We start from the raw sequence: 25,870 nt of genomic DNA, 5'->3' as shown, positions 1-25,870 counted from the left end.
AGCCATGTCAGGAGAGGAGAGGCCGACTGTAGGACAGGAGAATACAATCTATTACTATCTGTTATCAGCCATGTCAGGAGAGGAGAGGCCGACTGTAGGACAGGGGAATACAATCTATTACTATCTGTTATCAGCCATGTCAGGGGAGGAGAGGCCGACTGTAGGACAGGAGAATACAATCTATTACTATCTGTTATCAGCCATGTCAGGAGAGGAGGGGCCGACTGTAGGACAGGGGAATACAATCTATTACTATCTGTTATCAGCCATGTCAGGAGAGGCCGACTGTAGGACAGGGGAATACAATCTATTACTATCTGTTATCAGCCATGTCAGGAGAGGCCTACTGTAGGACAGGAGAATACAATCTATTACTATCTGTTATCAGCCATGACAGGAGAGGAGAGGCCGACTGTAGGACAGGAGAATACAATCTATTACTATCTGTTATCAGCCATGTCAGGAGAGGCCGACTGTAGGACAGGAGAATACAATCCATTACTATCTGTTATCAGCCATGTCAGGAGAGGAGAGGCCGACTGTAGGACAGGGGAATACAATCTATTACTATCTGTTATCAGCCATGTCAGGAGAGTAGAGGCCGACTGTAGGACAGGGGAATACAATCTATTACTATCTGTTATCAGCCATGTCAGGGGAGGAGAGGCCGACTGTAGGACAGGGGAATACAATCTATTACTATCTGTTATCAGCCATGTCAGGGGAGGAGAGGCCGACTGTAGGACAGGGGAATACAATCTATTACTATCTGTTATCAGCCATGTCAGGAGAGGAGGGGCCGACTGTAGGACAGGGGAATACAATCTATTACTATCTGTTATCAGCCATGTCAGGAGAGGCCTACTGTAGGACAGGAGAATACAATCTATTACTATCTGTTATCAGCCATGTCAGGAGAGGAGAGGCCGACTGTAGGACAGGGGAATACAATCCATTACTATCTGTTATCAGCCATGTCAGGAGAGGAGAGGCCGACTGTAGGACAGGGGAATACAATCTATTACTATCTGTTATCAGCCATGTCAGGAGGGGACGACTGTAGGACAGGGGAATACAATCTATTACTATCTGTTATCAGCCATGTCAGGAGAGGAGAGGCCGACTGTAGGACAGGGGAATACAATCTATTACTATCTGTTATCAGCCATGTCAGGAGGGGACGACTGTAGGACAGGGGAATACAATCTATTACTATCTGTTATCAGCCATGTCAGGAGAGGAGAGGCCGACTGTAGGACAGGAGAATACAATCTATTACTATCTGTTATCAGCCATGTCAGGAGAGGAGAGGCCGACTGTAGGACAGGAGAATACAATCTATTACTATCTGTTATCAGCCATGTCAGGAGAGGCCGACTGTAGGACAGGAGAATACAATCCATTACTATCTGTTATCAGCCATGTCAGGAGAGGAGAGGCCGACTGTAGGACAGGGGAATACAATCTATTACTATCTGTTATCAGCCATGTCAGGAGGGGACGACTGTAGGACAGGGGAATACAATCTATTACTATCTGTTATCAGCCATGTCAGGAGAGGAGAGGCCGACTGTAGGACAGGAGAATACAATCTATTACTATCTGTTATCAGCCATGTCAGGAGAGGAGAGGCCGACTGTAGGACAGGAGAATACAATCTATTACTATCTGTTATCAGCCATGTCAGGAGAGGAGAGGCCGACTGTAGGACAGGGGAATACAATCTATTACTATCTGTTATCAGCCATGTCAGGAGAGTAGAGGCCGACTGTAGGACAGGGGAATACAATCTATTACTATCTGTTATCAGCCATGTCAGGGGAGGAGAGGCCGACTGTAGGACAGGAGAATACAATCTATTACTATCTGTTATCAGCCATGTCAGGAGAGGAGAGGCCGACTGTAGGACAGGAGAATACAATCTATTACTATCTGTTATCAGCCATGTCAGGAGAGGAGGGGCCGACTGTAGGACAGGGGAATACAATCTATTACTATCTGTTATCAGCCATGTCAGGAGAGGAGGGGCCGACTGTAGGACAGGGGAATACAATCTATTACTATCTGTTATCAGCCATGTCAGGAGAGGCCTACTGTAGGACAGGAGAATACAATCTATTACTATCTGTTATCAGCCATGTCAGGAGAGGAGAGGCCGACTGTAGGACAGGGGAATACAATCTATTACTATCTGTTATCAGCCATGTCAGGAGAGTAGAGGCCGACTGTAGGACAGGGGAATACAATCTATTACTATCTGTTATCAGCCATGTCAGGAGAGGAGGGGCCGACTGTAGGACAGGGGAATACAATCTATTACTATCTGTTATCAGCCATGTCAGGAGAGGCCTACTGTAGGACAGGAGAATACAATCTATTACTATCTGTTATCAGCCATGACAGGAGAGGAGAGGCCGACTGTAGGACAGGAGAATACAATCTATTACTATCTGTTATCAGCCATGTCAGGAGAGGCCGACTGTAGGACAGGAGAATACAATCCATTACTATCTGTTATCAGCCATGTCAGGAGAGGAGAGGCCGACTGTAGGACAGGGGAATACAATCTATTACTATCTGTTATCAGCCATCAGTCCTCTTGTATCTGTTATTTGGTACTGATATTTGATGGTGAGTATTCCCTTATATATTTTTTCTGCCTCAGAGTTAATGGGAGAATATTTTGCTCCGGGTCTCCGCGTTTTCTCTGTTTTATTCCTCTCGCTCGGTTTCCTGGGGTCCCTGGGTGTTTGACTTCCAGGGTTAAAGGTTCAGAGGACAAAGAGCCCCCGGGCAGGAGAATAATGGATTCTTCCACTTTAATCACCGGTTAATGTTCTTGTCTGTGTCAGCGCCGCGGCCACCGCTGTAATAATGCGGATGATGAGAATAGTGTCAGTGCATGTATCATGTGACCGACATCTAGTCAGTGACAGCAAGCAGAGATCCTGAGAGTACAAGGGATGGGGGATAGTTTCAGTTCTCTGCAAGGATGATGGAGGGGATAGTGATGATGATGATTGACAGCTTTCTGCTCTCTTTGTAGTTCTAGTGACCCGGGAGGATGACTTCAGTAATCGGCTGAATAACCGCGCCAGTTTCCGGGGCTGCACGGCTCTGCACTACGCTGTCCTGATGGATGACTATGGGACGGCACAGGCTTTACTGCAGGCAGGTGAGTCACTGGTACCGTATATATGGAACGCTTGTGTTTCAGATGCAGTATATATGTAACACACGAGTCCCAGATGCTGTGTATATGGTTCATGTCAGTGGGTAAGATTTCTGAAATCATTTTCATCGCCAGTCTTCATGTCTCCCGTTCCAGCAGAGGGTGCACCTCTTATATGAAGACGCACACCTCCTCCTAAATCCGCCACACCCTCCGCTGGGCCTTGTAGTTTCACCTTACAGTTGCTGCAGATTTCAGCCATCATTTACCCCAGTAACATTACCTAAATGGTCATAAGTCTGATGGGGTCAGTGTCTACCCACACCATGCCCCCTATGGTAAGGGCAATGTAAAATGTTGCCCCAAAAATGTGCCTTGCTATGTTTGTTAGCAGGGATGGGCAGTTTCTATACCATGGACATGTACTGCGGCCAGTATGGTTGAATTGCTTCTTCTCTGGGGGACTGCCAGGCCCGCTCTGCAGACTCTTCACATGCTGTGCCTGCTCTCCAGACTCTGCCTCCATTTTGCGGTCTCTGCCCCTGCTCTGGGTCACTGCCGAGCCTGTTCTGAAGGTGCTGTTGGTTCTCTTCCTTTGCTGTACCCGCTCTGCAGACTCTTCCTTTAGTGTGCCCGCTCTGCAGACTCTTCCTTTGCTGTACCCCCTCTGCAGACTCTTCCTTTGCTGTGCCCGCTCTGCAGACTCTTCCTTTGCTGTACCCGTTCTGCAGTCTCTTCCTTTGCTGTGCCCGCTCTGCAGACTCTACCTTTGCTGTGCCCGCTCTGCAGACTCTTCCTTTGCTGTGCCCGCTCTGCAGTCTCTTCCTTTGCTGTCCCTGCTATGCAGACTCTTCTTTTGCTGTGCCCACTCTGCAGACTCTTCCTGTGCTGTGCCCGCTCTGCAGACTCTTCCTGTGCTGTGCCCGCTCTGCAGACTCTTCCTGTGCTGTGCCCGCTCTGCAGACTCTTCTTTTGCTGTGCCCACTCTGCAGACTCTTCCTGTGCTGTGCCCGCTCTGCAGACTCTTCCTTTGCTGTGCCCGCTCTGCAGACTCTTCCTGTGCTGTGCCCGCTCTGCAGACTCTTCCTTTGCTGTGCCCACTCTGCAGACTCTTCCTGTGCTGTGCCCGCTCTGCAGACTCGTCCTTTGCTGTGCCCGCTCTGCAGACTCTTCCTTTGCTGTGCCCGCTCTGCAGACTCTTCCTGTGCTGTGCCCGCTCTGCAGACTCTTCCTTTGCTGTGCCCGCTCTGCAGACTCTTCCTTTGCTGTGCCCGCTCTGCAGACTCTTCCTGTGCTGTGCCTGCTCTGCAGACTCTTCCTGTGCTGTGCCCGCTCTGCAGACTCTTCCTGTGCTGTGCCTTCTCTGCAGACTCCATTCTGCGGTCTCTGTCTGTGCTCTGTGGGCTCTGCCAGACCTGCACTCCTCAGGGGTCACTTCCGCACCACTTGGAGCGTTTCTTTCAGGTGGTGGCAGGAGGGAAGGTGCCGCTTGGGTGAGCTCCTACCTATTGTCCTCTACTTCCTCTCCACCTGCCAGTCTTTGCCCCGGGGGCGCCCTTCTCATCCTCTTCATCCTCAGGGCATAAGCCATTAACTAGCCACTTAAACAGGCGGCTGTACGGAGGAGGCCTGGGGGGGGGGGGGTCTGGTCTCTGTCACTCACTTGACCTTTGATGGACCTTGTATGACCAATGCATGACCGGGGACAGCAGCACATTAACCCAGTCAGCGCCAGCCCTCTGTCCGGATGTGTGCGGCCATGCAAGTGAGGACTGAATCCTGCAGAATATGGACTGCGTAAGGTTTCCTGCAGCGGCCGTCTCTGAGGGGACAGATGGACGCCCCCGGGGGTGTTTACCCCGCTCTTATCTGCTCCATTTCACCTGCGACTATACACAGCGTCTCCCCCAGGTGTCTAGACCTACAGATGGTGCAGGCGGAGGTGCTGCAGCAGGCTGGTTAACCTGAATTCCAGTGCGTGAGTGAACTCCGCTCATATCCTGTTCAGCCATTTATCAAGCCTTGTAACAGATGCTAGGCCTCACCTTCTAATGGCAGCCATTATTGGGCCCAGAGGGGTTTTGTACCCATCTTGCCATTGGACCCTGTGTTGCTATTTAGACTTATGTTCTTCTTCTCTGTCTTTGTGTCAGTCTTCACTGGCATTCTGGCATTCTCTTCATGACAGTGATAGGTTGAGTGAATTTGTTTATGTCCTACATATCACTGTAGCTGTGACAGACCCTCAGCTGTGACCAGTAAGCAACCAAACAGCAGCCAATCAGAGCTCAGCTTTCATTTCTCCAGAGCAGTTTAAGAAATGTAAGCTGTGCTCTGATTGGTGAGACAGACTTGGCTCCCCTTAGTAACCACAGGACACGTCTACTTGACCATAGCAACCAATCAGAACCGTTCTTTCATTATATCACAGCAGTTTAACAAATATTAACTGAGCTCTGATTGGTTGCTAAGGGAAGCAACAACAACCTCACCAGAACACAGTCCATAGTAACCAATCAGAGCGCAGCTTACTAGAGATGAGCGAACAGTGTTCTATCGAACTCATGTTCGATCGGATATTAGGCTGTTCGGCATGTTCGAATCGAATCGAACACCGCGTGGTAAAGTGCGCCATTACTCGATTCCCCTCCCACCTTCCCTGGCGCCTTTTTTGCTCCAATAACAGCGCAGGGTAGGTGGGACAGGAACTACGACACCGGTGACGTTGAAAAAAGTAGGCAAAACCCATTGGCTGCCGAAAACATGTGACCTCTAATTTAAAAGAACAGCGACGCCCAGCTTCGCGTCATTCTGAGCTTGCAATTCACCGAGGACGGAGGTTTCCGTCCAGCTAGCTAGGGCTTAGATTCTGGGTAGGCAGGGACAGGCTAGGATAGGAAGGAGAAGACAACCACAACAGCTCTTGTAAGAGCTAAATTCCAGGGAGAAGCTTGTCAGTGTAACGTGGCACTGACGGGCTCAATCGCCGCAACCCAGCTTTCCCAGGATCCTGAATGGAATACACTGTCAGTGTATTCCCGTATACCCGATATATACCCCGATACCCGTTCCAACGGTGTGCCCCCCCACCTTCACCCCAGAAATACCCTGCAAGTCCCCTAGCAATAGAATTGGGGCTATATACACCCACAATTTTTACTACTGGTATACAGTGCCATTGTCTGACTGGGAATTCAAAGAATATATTGGGAATACAAATACCCTCATTTCTTGCTACTGCCATATAGTGCCAGTGTCTGACTGGGAATTCAAAGAATATATTGGGGTTACGTGCACCCACAATTTTTACTACTGGTATACAGTGCCATTGTCTGACTGGGAATTCAAAGAATATATTGGGGTTATAAATACCCTCATTTCTTGCTACTGCCATATAGTGCCAGTTTCTGACTGGTAATTCAAAGAATATATTGGGGTTACATGCACCTACAATTTTTACTACTGGTATACAGTGCCATTGTCTGACTGGGAATTCAAAGAGTATATTGGGGTTACGTGCACCCACAATTTTTACTACTGGTATACAGTGCCAATTTCTAACTAGGAATTCAAAATGCGCAAGGCTCCCGGAAAGGGACGTGGACGAGGCCGTGGGCGAGGTCGGGGGAATGGTTCTGGGGAGCAAGGTAGCAGTGAAGCCACAGGGCGTCCCGTGCCTACTCCTGTGGGGCAGCAAGCATTGCGCCACTCCACAGTGCCAGGGTTGCTTGCCACATTAACTAAACTGCAGGGTACAAACCTTAGTAGGCCCGAGAACCAGGAACAGGTCTTGCAATGGCTGTCAGAGAACGCTTACAGCACATTGTCCAGCAGCCAGTCAGACTCTGCCTCCTCTCCTCCTATTACCCAACAGTCTTGTCCTCCTTCCTCCCAAAATTCCCAAGCTTCACAGAACAATAACCCCAACTGTCCCTGCTCCCCAGAGCTGTTCTCCGCTCCTTTCATTGTCCCTCAACCTGCCTCTCCACGTCACGATTCCACGAACCTAACAGAGGAGCATCTGTGTCCAGATGCTCAAACACTAGAGTCTCCTCCATCTCCGTTCGATTTGGTGGTGGATGACCAGCAACCCACCCTCATCGACGATGATGTGACGCAGTTGCCGTCAGGGCATCCAGTTGACCGGCGCATTGTGCGGGAGGAGGAGATGAGACAGGAGTTGGAAGAGGAAGTGGTGGATGATGAGGACACTGACCCGACCTGGACAGGGGGGATGTCAAGCGGGGAAAGTAGTGTGGATGTTGAGGCAGGTGCAGCACCAAAAAGGGTAGCTAGAGGCAGAGGCAGAGGTCAGCAGCTTAGGCGAAGCCAGGCCACACCCGGAATCTCCCAAGATGTTCCAGTTCGTACCCAGCCCCGAAAAACTCCCACCTCGAGGGCACGTTTCTCGAAGGTGTGGAGTTTTTTCAAGGAATGCGCCGAGGACAGATATAGTGTTGTCTGCACAATTTGCCTCTCGAAATTGATTAGGGGCTCTGAGAAGAGCAACCTGTCCACCACTTCAATGCGCCGTCATTTGGAATCCAAGCACTGGAATCAGTGGCAGGCAGCAACGGCAGGACAAAGGCCGCCTGCCGTTCACGCCACTGCCACTGCCTCTGCCACTGCCACTGCTGACTGTGCTGGCGATGCACTCCAGAGGACGAGCCAGGACACCACTTCATCTGCCTCCGCCACTTTGTTGACTTCTACCTCATCCTCCCCTGGTCCTGTCTTATCTCCTTCTCCTGCACCATCAAAGGCACCATCAGGCGTTTCTTTACAACAACCCACCATCTCTCAGACATTGGAGCGGCGGCAGAAATACACTGCTAACCACCCACACGCGCAAGCCTTGAACGCCAACATCGCTAAACTGCTGGCCCAGGAGATGTTGGCGTTCCGGCTTGTTGAAACTCCCGCCTTCCTGGACCTGATGGCAACTGCGGCACCTCGCTATGCCGTCCCTAGCCGTCACTACTTCTCCCGGTGTGCCGTCCCCGCCTTGCACCAGCACGTGTCACTCAACATCAGGCGGGCCCTTAGTTCCGCGCTTTGCACAAAGGTCCACTTGACCACCGACGCGTGGACAAGTGCATGCGGACAGGGACGCTACATTTCACTGACGGCACACTGGGTGAATGTAGTTGAGGCTGGGACTGCTTCCCAAACTGGCCCGGTGTACCTCGTCTCCCCGCCTAACATTCCTGGCAGGGACACGAGAAGAACACCCCCCTCCTCCTCCTCCTCTACCGCCTCCTCCTCCGCCACCGCCTCCTCCTCCGCCACCGCCTCCTCCTCCGCTGTTAGATTGACCCCAGCTACGAGTTGGAAACGTTGCAGCACTGGCGTTGGTAGACGTCAGCAGGCTGTGCTGAAGCTGATCAGCTTGGGGGACAGACAGCACACTGCCTCCGAGGTGAGGGATGCCCTCCTCGATGAGACGGCAATATGGTTTGAGCCGCTGCACCTGGGCCCAGGCATGGTCGTTTGTGATAACAGCCGGAACCTGGTAGCAGCTCTGGAGCTTGCCGGACTCCAACATGTTCCATGCCTGGCCCACGTCTTCAACCTAGTGGTGCAACGTTTCCTAAAGAGCTACCCCAATGTTCCAGAGCTACTGGTGAAAGTGCGGCGCATGTGCGCCCACTTTCGCAAGTCGACAGTAGCCGCTGCTAGCTTAAAATCTCTCCAGCAACGCCTGCATGTGCCACAACACCGGCTTTTGTGCGACGTCCCCACACGCTGGAACTCAACGTTTCAGATGTTGAATAGAGTGGTTGAGCAGCAGAGACCTTTGATGGAATACCAGCTACAAAACCCTAGGGTGCCACAAAGTCAGCTGCCTCAGTTTCACATCCATGAGTGGCCATGGATGAGAGACCTTTGTGACATCCTACGGGTCTTTGAGGAGTCCACAAGGAGGGTGAGCTCTGAGGATGCGATGGTGAGCCTTACAATCCCGCTCTTGTGTGTTCTGAGAGAATCCCTGATTGACATCAGGGATAACTCAGATCACACAGAGGAGTTAGGGATAGCATCCGATCCGTCACAGCTGGAGAGTAGGTCCACACATCTGTCCGCTTCACTGCGTTTAATGGAGGAGGAGGAGGAGGAGGAAGAAGAGTTGTCCGATGATGTGATGGTGATACAGGAGGCTTCCGGGCAACTTCGAATCGTCCCATTGTTGCAGCGCGGATGGGTAGACATGGAGGATGAGGAGGAAATGGAGATTGAACTTTCCGGTGGGGCCAGAGGAGTCATGCCAACTAACACTGTGGCAGACATGGCTGAGTTCATGTTGGGGTGCTTTACAACCGACAAGCGTATTGTCAAAATCATGGAGGACAACCAGTACTGGATCTTTGCTATCCTTGACCCCCGGTATAAAAACAACATCTCGTCTTTTATTCCGGTAGAGGGGAGGGCCAATCGCATCAATGCTTGCCACAGGCAATTGGTGCAGAATATGATGGAGATGTTTCCAGCATGTGACGTTGGCGGCAGGGAGGGCAGTTCCTCCAGTAGGCAACCAAGTTCTCACCGGTCCACACAAACGAGGGGCACACTGTCTAAGGTCTGGGACACCTTGATGGCACCCCCTCGCCAAAGTGCCGCCACAGAGGGTCCTAGTGTCACCAGGCGTGAGAAGTATAGGCGCATGTTGCGGGAATACCTTTCCGACCACAGCCCTGTCCTCTCCGACCCCTCTGCGCCCTACACGTATTGGGTGTCGAAGTTGGACCTGTGGCTTGAACTTGCCCTATATGCCTTGGAGGTGCTGTCCTGTCCTGCCGCCAGCGTCCTATCTGAGAGGGTGTTCAGTGCAGCCGGTGGCATCATCACTGACAAGCGCACCCGTCTGTCAGCTGAGAGTGCCGACCGGCTCACTTTGATAAAAATGAACCACCACTGGGTAGAGCCGTCATTTTTGTGCCCACCTGTGTAAAGCACCCCAACATGAAACTCCATGTCTGTACTCAACCTCTCCAATTCCTCCGCATCCTCATACTCATCCACCATAAGCGTTGCACAATTCTGCTAATACTAGGCTCCCTCCACCCTGATTTCCCCCAACTCTGCTGGTTAGAGGCTCCCTCCACCCTGATTTCCACCAACTCTGCTGGTTAGAGGCTCCCTCCACCATGAATTTGCCCAAACTGGGCTGTTTAGAGGCTCCCTCCACCATGAATTTGCCCAAACTGGGCTGTTTAGAGGCTCCCTCCACCATGAATTGGTCCAAACTGGGTTTTTTAGAGGCTCCCTCCACCATGAATTGGTCCAAACTGGGCTGGTTAGAGGCTCCCTCCACCATGAATTTGCCCAAACTGGGCTGTTTAGAGGCTCCCTCCACCATGAATTGGTCCAAACTGGGCTGGTTAGAGGCTCCCTCCACCATGAATTGGTCCAAACTGGGCTGGTTAGAGGCTCCCTCCACCATTAATTGGTCCAAACTGGGCTGGTTAGAGGCTCCCTCCACCATGAATTGGTCCAAACTGGGTTTTTTAGAGGCTCCCTCCACCATGAATTGGTCCAAACTTGGCTGTTTAGAGGCTCCCTCCACCATGAATTGGTCCAAACTGGGCTGGTTAGAGGCTCCCTCCACCATTAATTGGTCCAAACTGGGCTGGTTAGAGGCTCCCTCCACCATGAATTTGCCCAAACTGGGCTGTTTAGAGGCTCCCTCCACCATGAATTTGCCCAAACTGGGCTGTTTAGAGGCTCCCTCCACCATGAATTGGTCCAAACTGGGTTTTTTAGAGGCTCCCTCCACCATGAATTGGTCCAAACTGGGCTGGTTAGAGGCTCCCTCCACCATTAATTGGTCCAAACTGGGGTGGTTAGAGGCTCCCTCCACCATTAATTGGTCCAAACTGGGCTGGTTAGAGGCTCCCTCCACCATTAATTGGTCCAAACTGGGCTGGTTAGAGGCTCCCTCCACCATTAATTGGTCCAAACTGGGCTGGTTAGAGGCTCCCTCCACCATGAATTTGCCCAAACTGGGCTGTTTAGAGGCTCCCTCCACCATGAATTGGTCCAAACTGGGTTTTTTAGAGGCTCCCTCCACCATGAATTTGCCCAAACTGGGCTGGTTAGAGGCTCCCTCCACCATGAATTGGTCCAAGCTGGGTTTTTTAGAGGCTCCCTCCACCATGAATTGGCCCAAACTGGGCTGGTTAGAGGCTCCCTCCACCATGAATTGGTCCAAACTGGGCTGGTTAGAGGCTCCCTCCACCATGAATTTGCCCAAACTGGGCTGTTTAGAGGCTCCCTCCACCATTAATTGGTCCAAACTGGGCTGGTTAGAGGCTTCCTCCACCATGAATTTGCCCAAACTGGGCTGTTTAGAGGCTCCCTCCACCATGAATTGGTCCAAACTGGGTTTTTTAGAGGCTCCCTCCACCATGAATTGGTCCAAACTGGGTTTTTTAGAGGCTCCCTCCACCATGAATTGGTCCAAACTGGGCTGGTTAGAGGCTCCCTCCACCATGAATTTCCCAAAACTTGGCTGTTTAGAGGCTCCCTCCACCATGAATTGGTCCAAACTGGGCTGGTTAGAGGCTCCCTCCACCATGAATTTCCCAAAACTTGGCTGTTTAGAGGCTCCCTCCACCATGAATTGGTCCAAACTGGGCTGGTTAGAGGCTCCCTCCACCATTAATTGGTCCAAACTGGGCTGGTTAGAGGCTCCCTCCACCATTAATTGGTCCAAACTGGGCTGGTTAGAGGCTCCCTCCACCATGAATTGGTCCAAACTGGGTTTTTTAGAGGCTCCCTCCACCATGAATTTGCCCAAACTGGGCTGTTTAGAGGCTCCCTCCACCATGAATTGGTCCAAACTGGGCTGGTTAGAGGCTCCCTCCACCATGAATTGGTCCAAACTGGGCTGGTTAGAGGCTCCCTCCACCATTAATTGGTCCAAACTGGGCTGGTTAGAGGCTCCCTCCACCATGAATTGGTCCAAACTGGGTTTTTTAGAGGCTCCCTCCACCATGAATTTGCCCAAACTGGGCTGTTTAGAGGCTCCCTCCACCATGAATTGGTCCAAACTGGGCTGGTTAGAGGCTCCCTCCACCATTAATTGGTCCAAACTGGGCTGGTTAGAGGCTCCCTCCACCATGAATTGGTCCAAACTGGGCTGGTTAGAGGCTCCCTCCACCATGAATTTGCCCAAACTGGGCTGTTTAGAGGCTCCCTCCACCATTAATTGGTCCAAACTGGGCTGGTTAGAGGCTCCCTCCACCATGAATTTGCCCAAACTGGGCTGTTTAGAGGCTCCCTCCACCATGAATTGGTCCAAACTGGGTTTTTTAGAGGCTCCCTCCACCATGAATTGGTCCAAACTGGGCTGGTTAGAGGCTCCCTCCACCATGAATTTCCCAAAACTTGGCTGTTTAGAGGCTCCCTCCACCATGAATTGGTCCAAACTGGGCTGGTTAGAGGCTCCCTCCACCATGAATTTCCCAAAACTTGGCTGTTTAGAGGCTCCCTCCACCATGAATTGGTCCAAACTGGGCTGGTTAGAGGCTCCCTCCACCATTAATTGGTCCAAACTGGGCTGGTTAGAGGCTCCCTCCACCATGAATTGGTCCAAACTGGGTTTTTTAGAGGCTCCCTCCACCATGAATTTGCCCAAACTGGGCTGTTTAGAGGCTCCCTCCACCATGAATTGGTCCAAACTGGGCTGGTTAGAGGCTCCCTCCACCATTAATTGGTCCAAACTGGGCTGGTTAGAGGCTCCCTCCACCATTAATTGGTCCAAACTGGGCTGGTTAGAGGCTCCCTCCACCATGAATTTGCCCAAACTGGGCTGGTTAGAGGCTCCCTCCACCATGAATTGGTCCAAACTGGGGTGTTTAGAGGCTCCCTCCACCATGAATTTGCCCAAACTGGGCTGGTTAGAGGCTCCCTCCACCATGAATTTGCCCAAACTGGGGTGTTTAGAGGCTCCCTCCACCATGAATTTGCCCAAACTGGGCTGGTTAGAGGCTCCCTCCACCATGAATTGGTCCAAACTGGGGTGTTTAGAGGCTCCCTCCACCATGAATTTGCCCAAACTGGGCTGGTTAGAGGCTCCCTCCACCATGAATTGGTCCAAACTGGGGTTTTTAGAGGCTCCCTCCACCATGAATTTGCCCAAACTGGGCTGGTTAGAGGCTCCCTCCACCATGAATTGGTCCAAACTGGGGTTTTTAGAGGCTCCCTCCACCATGAATTTGCCCAAACTCTGCTGGTTAGAGGCTCAATCCACCCTGATTTTCAAAACAAATGTTGGTGCCAACCTCAACTTACTACAAGGGCCAAATTCACTGCTGGTGACAAGCTCTCCTCACTGCAAGTGCCAAATACACATGTTTCAAGGTGTTTTCCTACTGTCAGAGAGGTGGTATTGAGTGTGTAAAGTGTGTAGTTGTTAGGCAGTGATGTTGGGGTAATAGAGGGTCTTTGGTGTGTTAGATGCCCCCAGACATGCTTCCCCTGCTGTCCCAGTGTCATTCCAGAGGTGTTGGCATCATTTCCTGGGGTGTCATAGTGGACTTGGTGACCCTCCAGACACGGATTTGGGTTTCCCCCTTAACGAGTATCTGTTCCCCATAGACTATAATGGGGTTCGAAACCCATTCGAACACACGAACATTGAGCGGCTGTTCGAATCGAATTTCGAACCTCGAACATTTTAGTGTTCGCTCATCTCTACAGCTTACGTTTCTTAAACTGCCTTGGAGAAATGAAAGCTGCTCTGTGATTGGCTGATGTGGCCTCTCCTGTAGGACTGCCATGTTTCCGGTATTATCTATTCGTCCTTCTGATCACCCCCTGACAGTAGGGATGAGGGAGTGCCGGAGGCGGCGGCGGCAGTGCAGGGGTTAATACGGTGTCACAGCGCGGCCTCTGCGTTTTCCGAGCTTTATATGGGTTTTAATCATCGCGGCCACAATTTACGGCTCCATAGAAAGAATCAATAGAGGTTTTATAACCGGCCCAGACACGGCGGAGGGAGCGCCACGGCGGCTTCATGTCAGGGCACGGTTACCACTGTCAGAGCGCCCCCTACTGTACACCTTACTCTGTTATTACCCCCATGATGCCCCCTACGGGGTCTATGGTGACACCGGGTGATCGAGGTGACCAAGTCCACCACCAGGTCCTACGGGAACCTGCGCTACTCCAGTAAATATAGGCCAGAAAAGAAATCCTAGACAACCCCTTTAATTATGGCTGACATTACGGACGCCACAGGTGAGGTCACCCAGCTTTTCCAAAGTCCAGACCGGCAAATCTGCCTCATGATACCAAGCAGGTTTGCTATTCTGTAGTCTGGAAAATCTACATGATATCCCGTGTTATAGAAATTGTACTGACCATATCTGGTGTCACCCATCTTTCCCAGACTCCTGAAAAGCAAATCTCCATGTAGTAAAACTTTCCCCCGTTTAGTAGCCAAAATGAGCCAGGGTTGTAGGAAGAAGTGATATCAACCCAAAAACCTGCTTTAGGAAGGGTCATTCTGGTTGCCACCCAGCTTTCCTAGGAACAGATAAGAGCTGAATAGAAGAGGACAACATTCGAGAATTTTCTGATTTTTGGGTAAATACTCTTGAATTGCCCCCGACCCCTGCAGGACCCCATACAGCCACAAGGGTGCAGGACCCTAACTGGGGTTATTGCTGACTCCAGCAGAGGTCATTACCCAACTTTTCTAGATTCCTGAATGATGACTTTGGTGGTAATAGGTAAGCAGAGCAGATGTATAGGTCAGGGTTTTAGGAAAGCTGGATATTGACCAGTGAGGGAGCTTTAAAGGTGGCCTCTCCGGTTCCTACCCAGCTTTCCTAGGAACAGATAACACAGCTGAATGCAAAAGGACAGTTGTGGGGGGGGGGGGGGGGTACTTTTAGCGTTTAACATGGACCAGTGAGGAAGCTTTATACTGATTGTCACCCAGCTTTCCTGTGAACAGACAACACAGCTGAAGAGGCCAATTAAGGGGATATTTTTAGGGGGGAAATGCCCTTTAAATGCCCCTGACCCCTGCAGGACATTGACTTCCAGTGTGATGGTGACCCTATATGGGCCTATTGACCGCTCCGAATGGGGGCCTTACCCAACCTTTATAAATTCCTGAATGGCCGGTGATAATATGGAAGCAGGACAGATGTGTTAGTCAGGGTTATAGGAAAGCTGGACACTGACCGGTGAGGAGGTTTTAATAGTTGTCACCCAGCTTTCTTAAGAGCAGACAACACAAGAGGACAAGTGGGGGATATTTTTAGGGGTATATGCCCTTTAAACGCCCCCGTCCCCTGCAGGACATTGACTTCCGGACGGGCGGCGAGCAGCTGCGGTGATGCAGGACCCTGGCTGGGGCTATTGACAGGGACCCCGGAAGCCAAGAATGGGAAAGACAAATAGTGAGCAGGACGGAGTTAATAAAACGTGAGTAATGTGGGGCTGTCACCGCCATAAACTTTTTTCAATAGCTGCGACAGAAACATATTTCCCCAATGAGTGACCTTCTTCAGCTGAGGCACCGAGGCAGCGCCTCATTTATCAAATATTATAAGATGCCTGGGCTAATGCCTGGCGAGGGGGGGGAGGGGGAGCGCACAGCCCGGGGTGCCGACCAGGTGCCACCGCCCCCCCCCTGTCCCATACAACATAAGCACTCACTGTGGGTGGTGACTAATTACCCCCTCTATTAAGGGGTCTTAAGGTTGTAGACCCTTCGGCGGGAGCACAATGGGCTGCCTGATCCTCCGCCAATTAACCCTCCGTCGCCCCAGCAAAGGGGGCCATTGTCTTGTCGTCCACCCCCTGTCACTGTGGCGGACGCCTCTGACTGCCGCCATTATCATCTGGGTTTATACAAAGTGAACCTTTAAATTCTGGAGGATTCCAATAATCCGGCGTTACCGGGGCCGCTCAGGTTCTAGATTATGGGAACGTCAGGTTCAGGAGGCCGGGAAAGCTGGGTGACGACAAACGTTAAAGCTTGGACTCGAGTCGCTTGCAAACAAAAAAATTCCAATAATCCGTCACGAGATGAATCGTCTGGCCATAATGCAGTGCTTATGTATATACCGGACAACCACCTAGTTGGGACCTCTATACGTCCTCCGGGGCCTTTCCATACGTCCTCCGGGTCCCCTCCATACGTCCTCCGGGTCCCCTCCATACGTCCTCCGGGTCCCCTCCATACGTCCTCCGGGGCCCCTCCATACGTCCTCCGGGGCCCCTCCATACGTCCTCCGGGGCCCCTCCATACGTCCTCCGGGGCCCCTCCATACGTCCTCCGGGGCCCCTCCATACGTCCTCCGGGGCCCCTCCATACGTCCTCCGGGGCCCCTCCATACGTCCTCCTGGTCCCCTCCATACGTCCTCCTGGTCCCCTCCATACGTGCTCCTGGTCCCCTCCATATACGTCCTCCGGGGCCCCTCCATACGTCCTCCGGGGCCCCTCCATACGTCCTCCTGGTCCCCTCCATACGTCCTCCTGGTCCCCTCCATATACGTCCCCGGGGCCCCTCCATACGTTCTCCGGGGCCCCTCCAAGCCATCCGGTAATTCCTATTCCTGGGCAGTTTTTGTCACTTGTATCTTGTGCGACATCCGATAATCTGGAATATCTAATAATCCTATTAAGATTGAGTTAACGTAATTGTACAGAATCTAAAGTGGAGGAGGCGTGGCCAAATACAGCCAATCAGATCACTGCTTGTATTCTCTGGCCATACAGTGGAAAGAACTAAGCAGAGACCTGATTGGTAGAAATAGGCCACACCTCTTGCATGACATAACGTGGCCGCTGACACTTATAACTCCTTGCCTATCGCGCTGTTCATCCAGAGCTTTCTGGTTCTTGAATATGATGCCATTTCTGCAGTAAAGACTGACACACTGAGATCAATAGATGAGCAATCTGTTCATCATCCCTCAAGTGTTGTCACCCATCTTTCCCACACCCCTGAATGACAAACCTCCTTGGTTTTGCAGTCATGTGTAAACAGAGTGATGGTCAGTCACCCAACTTTCCTAGACTTCTGAATGGCAACTATTCAGCAAGGCTGCAACAAGGGACGTCCTGCTGTATAACCCTGCAGATATGCCATAGGTGACCAGTATGAGGGCACTTGGGGTAAGGTGCGGCGCTCTCTCCCTCTCTCGCAGCGGCCCGGCTGATGACACGGGTTATTTATGAAGGTGTAATATCCGATCGCTGCTGGTTGCGCGCCAGGCGAATCGATGAGCGCCCCCCCCACCGCTCAGGTCCTATCAATTATTGCTGCAATTAGTCAAGTCGTCAGAACCATTAACAGGGGGATTAAGCTAATATTGGAGCGCCGCATCGATCGATCCCGGGGATGAGCAGAGCGCAGAATAGATGTGCGGCCTCTGGGCTGTCATCAGCCGGCGGCCGGGGACACGTTAACGCCAGCGCGCTCGCTGCTCAACGATCAGTCTTGTCAGCCCGGGCCCCGGCAGAGAGCGGCCGCTCCGTCCTCTGATCAATGGCCTTTATATCCCGGCCACTTTATGTGCCACACTTAACCCTCAGACTGCTGGAGGGGATTCAGCCCCGAGCAATCAATATCCGAGCAGAAGAAAAATGACCCAAACCCCCAAATCTCATCATTTCCGTGTTTCATCTTGTGTCTCGATCCCTCGTCATCTTCAAGATCTCTGGTTGGGAATTGAGATATTCTTGACTAAGAACCTCTCAGCTGTGGGTTTGTTACATTGTGTCAGCTTGATTGATCCAATGGTAGCAACACTTCAGCTGTGAGAAGTCTTGTACAGGCCGAATCCTTCTCACGGCTGTGGGTTTGTTACATTGTGTCAGCGCAGCTCAATGCTGCCACGTTACAGTCCAGTACAGAACAGGCAGCCATGCAATGGTAACAAACCTTCAGCTGTGAGTAGTCGTACATAAGGAGGAGTCTTGTACAGGCCAAATCCTTCTCACAGCTGAAGATTTGCTACCGTTGCGTCCTCTTCAGCAGCACCAATCTCTTCAGTTACTTACCCTGATACACTGTAACAAGCCCTCATGTGTGAACAGCGAGCAGAGATCTTACAGAAGGCAAGAAACTAATAGTTCCGAATTTGACTCTCCCTCGGCCTCCAACCTGTAGGCTCTGACTGTACCACAACTACAACACCCAGCATGCTCTTGGCTGATATATACTGGTGCTGTCAGGGCATGCTGAGGGTTGTAGTTCTGCCGCAATCCGTGTTGACTCCAGTGTTAAAAAAAACTACGTTTGCTTTTACTTTTGCCTCACAACCACCATTGCAGAGCCCGTAAGAGTTGTCACCCAGCTTTACACAGACCCGGAGTGTCATTCCGTTGTATCAAAGTACATCCTACTCCTACATAGCTGTTATGTGTCAGTCTTTACTGTCATTCTGGCATTCTGTTCATGAACCAGGAAGCCCTGGCTGGGTAGTGCTATTACATGGCATCCTATAACTCTCCTGTCTCATCCCCGCAGGGGCGAACCCCACGCAGCAGAACGAGATGGGTCACACTCCTCTGGATTACACCCGGGAAGGAGAGCTGAAGAAGATGCTGAAGGAGTGGGAGACCAAGGTGAGAGCCCGAAATACCCCCCACATGGGTAACTAACACATAGAAGCAACATCCGGCCCACCAGGTGGTGGGAAACTACAACTCCCAGCATGCCTACTCACTCTGCTGTTGTATAAATCTCATAGAAATGAATAGGGCATGCTGGGAGTTGTAGTTTCACAGCAGCTGCCTGAAGGGGTGAGAGGAAACTCCTGGGCCCACTTGTATATAACGGTAGTTTCGGTAGAGAAGCATTTGGGCCCCCGGACTCCAGGGCCCGGCAGTGATTGGTTACTGACCCGTTACAAAGTGAAACTGACTGATTGGCCAGGAAAGGTCACCTGACCCTGTCCAAGGACCCTTCTAACCTCAGAACATCCTAAGAGCTCCCTGCCCATCCACCTCCTTCTGCTGCAGCTGTACGAGCAGGACTAGGCCACAGGACCGTTTCCATACAATAAGTGTGAGGTCCCTTTAAGAAGAAGGGTAACTCCATAAAGATGGGAAGCTCCTTATGGTGCAGTCAGGGGTCTGACCCAGGAGTTGGGGGGGGGACCCAATATGGGGAGCGACTGCTGCAGGTAATGAGCCCCAACCCTCCGGCAACTCCTCTTGGAAATCATTACGTTGCAAAACATAAAGGAGCTGAAATAGTTCCCAATGTTCGGCTTAAAGGGGCCCTCTGGGGGCCACAATCAGGACACAGATCAGGGTTAGCAGTGAGAAATAAACTCCGCCCACTGGACTACTTAGTTTACACTTCTTATTGGATGACTGCAGTGTCTTGTGACTCCTCCCAGCTGAGAAGGGAGGAGTCTATAAAAGCATCCAGTGATTGGTCAGGATGTGACATAAATCAGCCCTGCCTGCCCCCTCTCTCCCTCGCCCCTAGTGGCCACCGCTGGGATTGTTGCCCCTCTATAACATGGAGGATATTGCTTACAGTGCAACTCCTTGTGACCCGGTGAGATTCTCGTCATCGCTCAGCGTCTGTCAGCCGGTACGGCGCGGCGGATTATGCATCGCCCTCATAAATAAGCGATCACCCGCAGTCGCAGGGAGACGACCTGTTTGCAGCCGTTCGCCGCCGTATTTCTCTCGGCGCGGGAGATGAATCTGCTTATAAAGCCGTAAAGCTGGGTGACAGGGGCGCGTGATGAACGGCTGGCTGACGGGGACAGGCGGCTGGCAGGTAGCGATTCTGTATCCCCCTCTCTTCTGGGACTCCCCGCAATTTATGGCTCATTTTAATCACAGACGAGAATGAATAGACAGGAGTATTTAATGCCAGGCCGGGACATCCGTTTTCTGTGCGCGCCGCCACGACAGCCGCAGACATTTACATTTGTTGTGTTTATCTCCCCGCTGATAAACGACCGGGGCCGACCCGAAACCGCAGAACCGGGAAACCAGTCAGGGCGTCTGCAGGTACAGGGACTAGTAACTGACCCCCAAAGTCACCAGAGACCCCCCGGGGCCGGTCTGCAGAGTCATGGCACTGCCGTCAATGGAAAGGTACATGGCGGTGGCTTCTATGTGATTCCTGGGTATAACAGGGAGCGTCACCCAGCTTTCCCAGCATAGGATATTATTCCCTGGCATTGCAGCATCCTTGCTATTCAAGAACCTTGGAAAGCTGGATGTAACCGGGGGTGTCCCACAGCTTTTATGACATAGGATATCATCACATTCTTGCATTGGTGCATCTTTGCCCATCAGGAGCCTAGGAATGCTGGGTTAAACAAGGAGTTTTCCCTACATATGATACTATACCCCTTCATTGCAGCGTCTTTGCCATTCAGGAGTCCAGAAAAGCTGGGTATAATAGGGAGTTTCACCCATCGTTACCTTCATAGAATATTGTCATACCACTGCATTGCTGCGCAGCATTCTTGGCATTGAGGGTCCTGGGAAAGCTGGGTATAACGGGGGAGAGACTATTATCATATCCAGGTATTACTACTCAGCATCCTTGCCATTCAGGAGTCCAGTAAAGCTGGGTATAACAGGGGGCATTGCTCAGCTTTCCATACTCTGCATCTGTACCATTCAGGAGCCTGGGAAAGCTGGCCCTCTCCAGGAGCAGTAACAGCAGCCATATTGACAGCCAGCTTTCTTAGGCTCCTGAATGGCAGATCACCCGCACTGTAAGGGGCAGCCGTAGTTCTGGAGACCCAGCTTTCCTGCCACTGTTTTACGTTTCGCTGTGGGTTTCGTTGCAGTTTCAGGTGGAGCAGAGGCGGCGGGAGCTGGAGGAGCGCAGGAGGTTTCCCCTGGAGCAGCGCCTGAGGGAGCACATCGTGGGGCAGGAGAGCGCCATCGCCACAGTGGGGGCAGGTAAGAGCAAAGTCATCCGTTCCTGGAAAAGCTGGGTAACAGACTGAATGGCCAGTAGGGGGATGTCCAGTTTTTCCCTAATCCCGAATGACCCAGGAGACACAGAGGGCCCAGAGGATGCTGGGAAGAAACAGCTAAAGGGCAACCCCACCTAAAATCAAGTCCTACTGTCATCCTGTACAATCATGGTTTTCTGGGAAAGCTGGGTGGAAGCCAATATGGCTGCCTCGATAGCCCCCATATGGCTTGTCACCCACCTTTTCTATAGATATAAAATCTGAATAGCATTAGCATGGTCCTGTCACACAGCTGAGGGGTTGTTACAGTGTATCAGAGCAAGTAAGAGATTCCCCTGCACTGATACACTGGGACAAACTCCCTGCTGTGTACATGGTTGGAACCAACCTGTTCTCATTCACTGACAGCCAGCAGAGATACTGGACCCGTCCTGCCCCAGGGGCCACACACCCGATCCTAGAGGGGCCCCGGCTTGTCCTGCACTGTGTGCGGGGGACACAAACTTATAATAATGCGGTTATTTTTGGCCTTTGCCTCGTTCCTCCAGAGCTGAGATCTTTACTACTTTCATAAAGCGTGTGGTCCTCTCGGGGGTCATCCGCCGCTGCCCCCTCCCCCTCCCGCCTGCTATATATAGGGCAGCTCCTTGCCCGGCGTCTCTCCGGGGCCCCATCCTGCGGGCGCGTTATTGCTCACCGAGGCCACATGAAGGTGTCTGAATCCATACAAGACTCTGCCTGTACGTGTCGTCTGCTGCTCTCCGACACCCTCCGAGTACTGCAGCGTCCCCGCGTCTTGTGCTGCTCAGCCTGAGCTCCCTGGTTCATGACTGGCAGAGTCAGTGAGGACAAGTAGGCAGCAGGCAGATCTTCCTGTAGCATGAATAGAATGGCAGAGCTTCAGTAAAGACTGACACTGGCCTGTCTATGCGCGGTGTGCAGCACGCAGTGTCGTGCGGCTCGGCAGCGCTCTGCCCCCGGGCTGCGGCTGCTAATTGTCGGCGGGTGATGAATGGTCGGTGTCTGCGGCTGTCACAGGTGGTGTCTGCGCCCATTACAGCCGCTCTCTTTATGCTTCTCCTGATTGAATTATAGAATCGTGCCCCTCCACCCTCCCCCACCGGGGGGCATCGCGGCTCATCAGGCGGAGCGGAGCTGTCCGGGTCGGTTCTGCTCTGGACGCAGCTAAGTGGATGGGAAGGATTCTCATTAGCGCTCTTACGTTCTGCAGATTTTCCTTGGCCTGGAGGGGAAGGGTTAACCCTTTGCCTCCATAGACGGCCGCCCTAATGATGGTCGCTGCATCCGTGGGGCCAGAAACGACCGATTGCGACCTTCTGACAACCCCTGCTACTGTTAGACGTGGTCACCCAGCTTTCCCAGACACCTGTGCAGTAATTCTGCCTCCTCATACTGCGATACGAGAGTCTTGCAGGGACATCCAGCTTTCCCAGACTGACGTGACAGGACAGGCAGGATAGGTGAGCTGCTGGGGTGAGGAATGTATCATGTGGGGGGGGGGGGGGGGGAGGGGGCAGATACATTACCGCCCCGATGTTATGTACATAGAGACATCTGGACGTCCCCCCGCCGACCACAAGGTGAGCAGATGGTCACATGACGAGTCCACACCTGACACCCCACCTGCTGCCAGTACAAAGCTGACCAGCCGGGTGTCAGGACATGACCTGGAGCAGGGGTAGGGAACCTTCGGCTCTCCAGCTGCTGTGAAACTACAACTCCCAGCATGCTCCATTCACTTCCATCGGAGTTCCAAGAAGAACAGATCAAGTATGCATGCTGGGAGTTGTAGTTTTGCAACAGCTGGAGAGCCGTACGTTCCCTACCCCTGACCTGGAGTCTCCCGCTCACCCCACTTGGGTCTTCATCATTCAGTCAGGGGTCTGGGAGAGTCTACAGGTTGACATATTGTATCATCCAGCTTTCTCAGGCTCCTGAACAGGGCTTTGGGAGTGTAGATAAATTGCCATTCAGGAGTCTGGAAAAGCTGAGTGGACCGCTTTCTCAGACTCCTGAACAAGCATTTCTGTCTCTGTAGATACATGACCACATAAGAAGGCCGCTCAGGAGTCTAGGAAAGCTGGGTGACCTTCCCTAAAGGAGCTGTCTTTGCGATTATTTAGTACTTTTGCCTGGTTCTGCACAGATATAAGGCCATTCAGGAGTCTGGGAAAGCTGAGTGAGCGATTCTAGATTGCATTTCACCCAGCTTTCCCAGATACACCATATAAGAGCCCTCCTCCGGCGCGGACCCCTCGCCCCAATGAATAGCTCTGATATCACCACATTTATTACCCTCTCGGCTGAAACCAATTTTGTGGGGCGTGCGGGGCTGATAACTGCGGCGCTATTGATTTGTGTAAAACAATACAGAGAATTTATTCCGTTCAATAGAGCCGCGGGCGCAGCGCCACCGAGGATACAAATGTAGGAAATAAAAGCCGCGGCTGCTCGACCCCGGGGGAGGGGCCGCTCCTTTGTCTTGTCATCTCCTTGAAGTAAACACAAGACAGTGACTCCCCGGCTGGAGGGGACGATGGGGGGGGGGGGGGGGGCGGGGGGCCGGGACCCCGATCACAGGACTCACCGGGCACAAGCCATTGTCATTGCATCCTTTACTTCACTGGTCCTGCTTTACATGAGAGCTTCTGCTCCAATCACATCCAAAGCTGAAGTCACAGAGGTCCTGCACTGTACAGACCGGGAGCCAGCGGGGCGCAGCTCTGGATGTGGACTTGTGAATAAAACATTATCAGAACAAGGAAGACATTTATGAATTAAATTAACTTGGCCAATTACTTCAGGGTAGACCTCCCCCCCCCCCCCCCCCCCCGCCCAATCCCGGGACAGCTCAGCGAGGGGATACAGTCTGTTATATACCGTACCTGTGACTCCTCCCACTCCTGTCTGGTTATATACCGTACCTGTGACTCCACCACACTCCTGTTAATATGCCCTACCTGTGACTCCACCCACTCCTATCTGTTATATACCGTACCTGTGACTCCTCCCACTCCTGTCTGTTATATACCATACCTGTGACTCCTCCCACTCCTATCTGTTATATGACCCTACCTGTGACTCCTCCCACTCCTATCTGTTATATACCGTACCTGTGACTCCTCCCACTCCTGTCTGTTATATACCATACCTGTGACTCCTCCCCACTCCTATCTGTCTATATGCCCTACCTGTGACTCCTCCCACTCCTATCTGTTATATACCGTACCTGTGACTCCTCCCACTCCTATCTGTTATATGCCCTACCTGTGACTCCTCCCACTCCTATCTGTTGTATACCGTACCTGTGACTCCTCCCACTCCTATCTGTTATATACTGTACCTGTGACTCCACCCACTGCTGTCTGTTATATACCTTACCTGTGACTCCACCCACTCCTGTCTGTTATATACCGTACCTGTGACTCCTCCCACTCCTATCTGTTATATACTGTACCCTGTGACTCCACCCACTCCTGTCTGTTATTATACCGTACCTGTGACTCCACCCACTCCTGTTTGTTATATACCGTACCTGTGACTCCACCCACTCCTGTCTGTTATAATACCGTACCTGTGACTCCACCCACTCCTGTCTGTTATATACCGTACCTGTGACTCCACCCACTCCTGTCTGTTATATACCGTACTGTGACTCCACCCACTCCTGTCTGTTATATACCGTACCTGTGACTCCACCCACTCCTGTCTGTTATATACCGTACCTGTGACTCTACCCACTCCTATCTGTTATATACCGTACCTGTGACTCCACCCACTCCTATCTGTTATATACCGTACCTGTGACTCCTCCCACTCCTATCTGTTATATACCGTACCTGTGACTCCACCCACTGCTGTCTGTTTTATACCATACCTGTGACTCCTCCCACTCCTGTCTGTTATATACCGTACCTGTGACTCCTCCCACTCCTATCTGTTATATACCGTACCTGTGACTCCACCCACATCCTATCTGTTATATACCGTACCTGTGACTCCTCCCACTCCTATCTGTTATAATACAGTACCCGTGACTCACCCACTCCTGTCTGTTATATACCGTACCTGTGACTCCACCCACTCCTGTCTGTTATATACTGTACCTGTGACTCCACCCACTCCTGTCTGTTATATATTCCCTACCTGTGACTCCACCCACTCCTGTCTGTTATATACCGTACCCTGTGACTCCTCCCACTCCTATCTGTTATATACAGTACCCGTGACTCCACCCACTCCTGTCTGTTATATACCGTACCTGTGACTCCACCCACTATCTGTTATATACCGTACCTGTGACTCCACCCCACTCCTGTGCTGTTATATATTCCCTACCTGTGACTCCACCCACTCCTGGTCTGTTATATACCGTACCTGTGACTCCTCCCACTCCTACTTCTGTTATATACAGTACCCGTGACTCCACCACTCCTGTCTGTTATATGCCCTACCTGTGACTCCTCCCACTCCTGTCTGTTATATACCGTACCTGTGACTCCACCCACTACTATCTGTTATATACCGTACCTGTGACTCCACCCACTATCTGTTATATACCGTACCTGTGACTCCACCCACTACTATCTGTTATATACCGTACCTGTGACTCCACCCACTATCTGTTATATACCGTACCTGTGACTCCACCCACTATCTGTTATATACCGTACCTGTGACTCCTCCCACTCCCTGTCTGTTTATATACCGTACCTGTGACTCCACCCACTACTATCTGTTATATACCGTAAA

General features: G+C 51.8%; 1 protein-coding gene across 1 annotated transcript in view; it reads left to right on the top strand.

Moving 5' to 3' along the window:
* Positions 1 to 23,216, top strand: part of CLPB (ClpB family mitochondrial disaggregase) — a 36,490-nt gene extending 13,274 nt beyond the window's left edge. Inside the window, exons 5-8 of the mRNA XM_075263231.1 lie at positions 3,047 to 3,175; positions 18,667 to 18,764; positions 20,966 to 21,115; positions 23,157 to 23,216. Of these exons, the coding sequence (XP_075119332.1) occupies positions 3,047 to 3,175; positions 18,667 to 18,764; positions 20,966 to 21,115; positions 23,157 to 23,216 (437 nt within the window). The remainder of the gene's footprint in view (positions 1 to 3,046; positions 3,176 to 18,666; positions 18,765 to 20,965; positions 21,116 to 23,156) is intronic.
* Positions 23,217 to 25,870: the final 2,654 nt, after the last annotated feature.

Source organism: Leptodactylus fuscus, chromosome 2, assembly GCF_031893055.1.
Source record: "Leptodactylus fuscus isolate aLepFus1 chromosome 2, aLepFus1.hap2, whole genome shotgun sequence".
In the NCBI taxonomy this organism is placed as follows: domain Eukaryota; kingdom Metazoa; phylum Chordata; class Amphibia; order Anura; family Leptodactylidae; genus Leptodactylus; species Leptodactylus fuscus.
The sequence above is the reverse complement of the archived record's forward strand: the minus strand, read 5'-3'. Positions and strand labels throughout refer to the sequence as shown.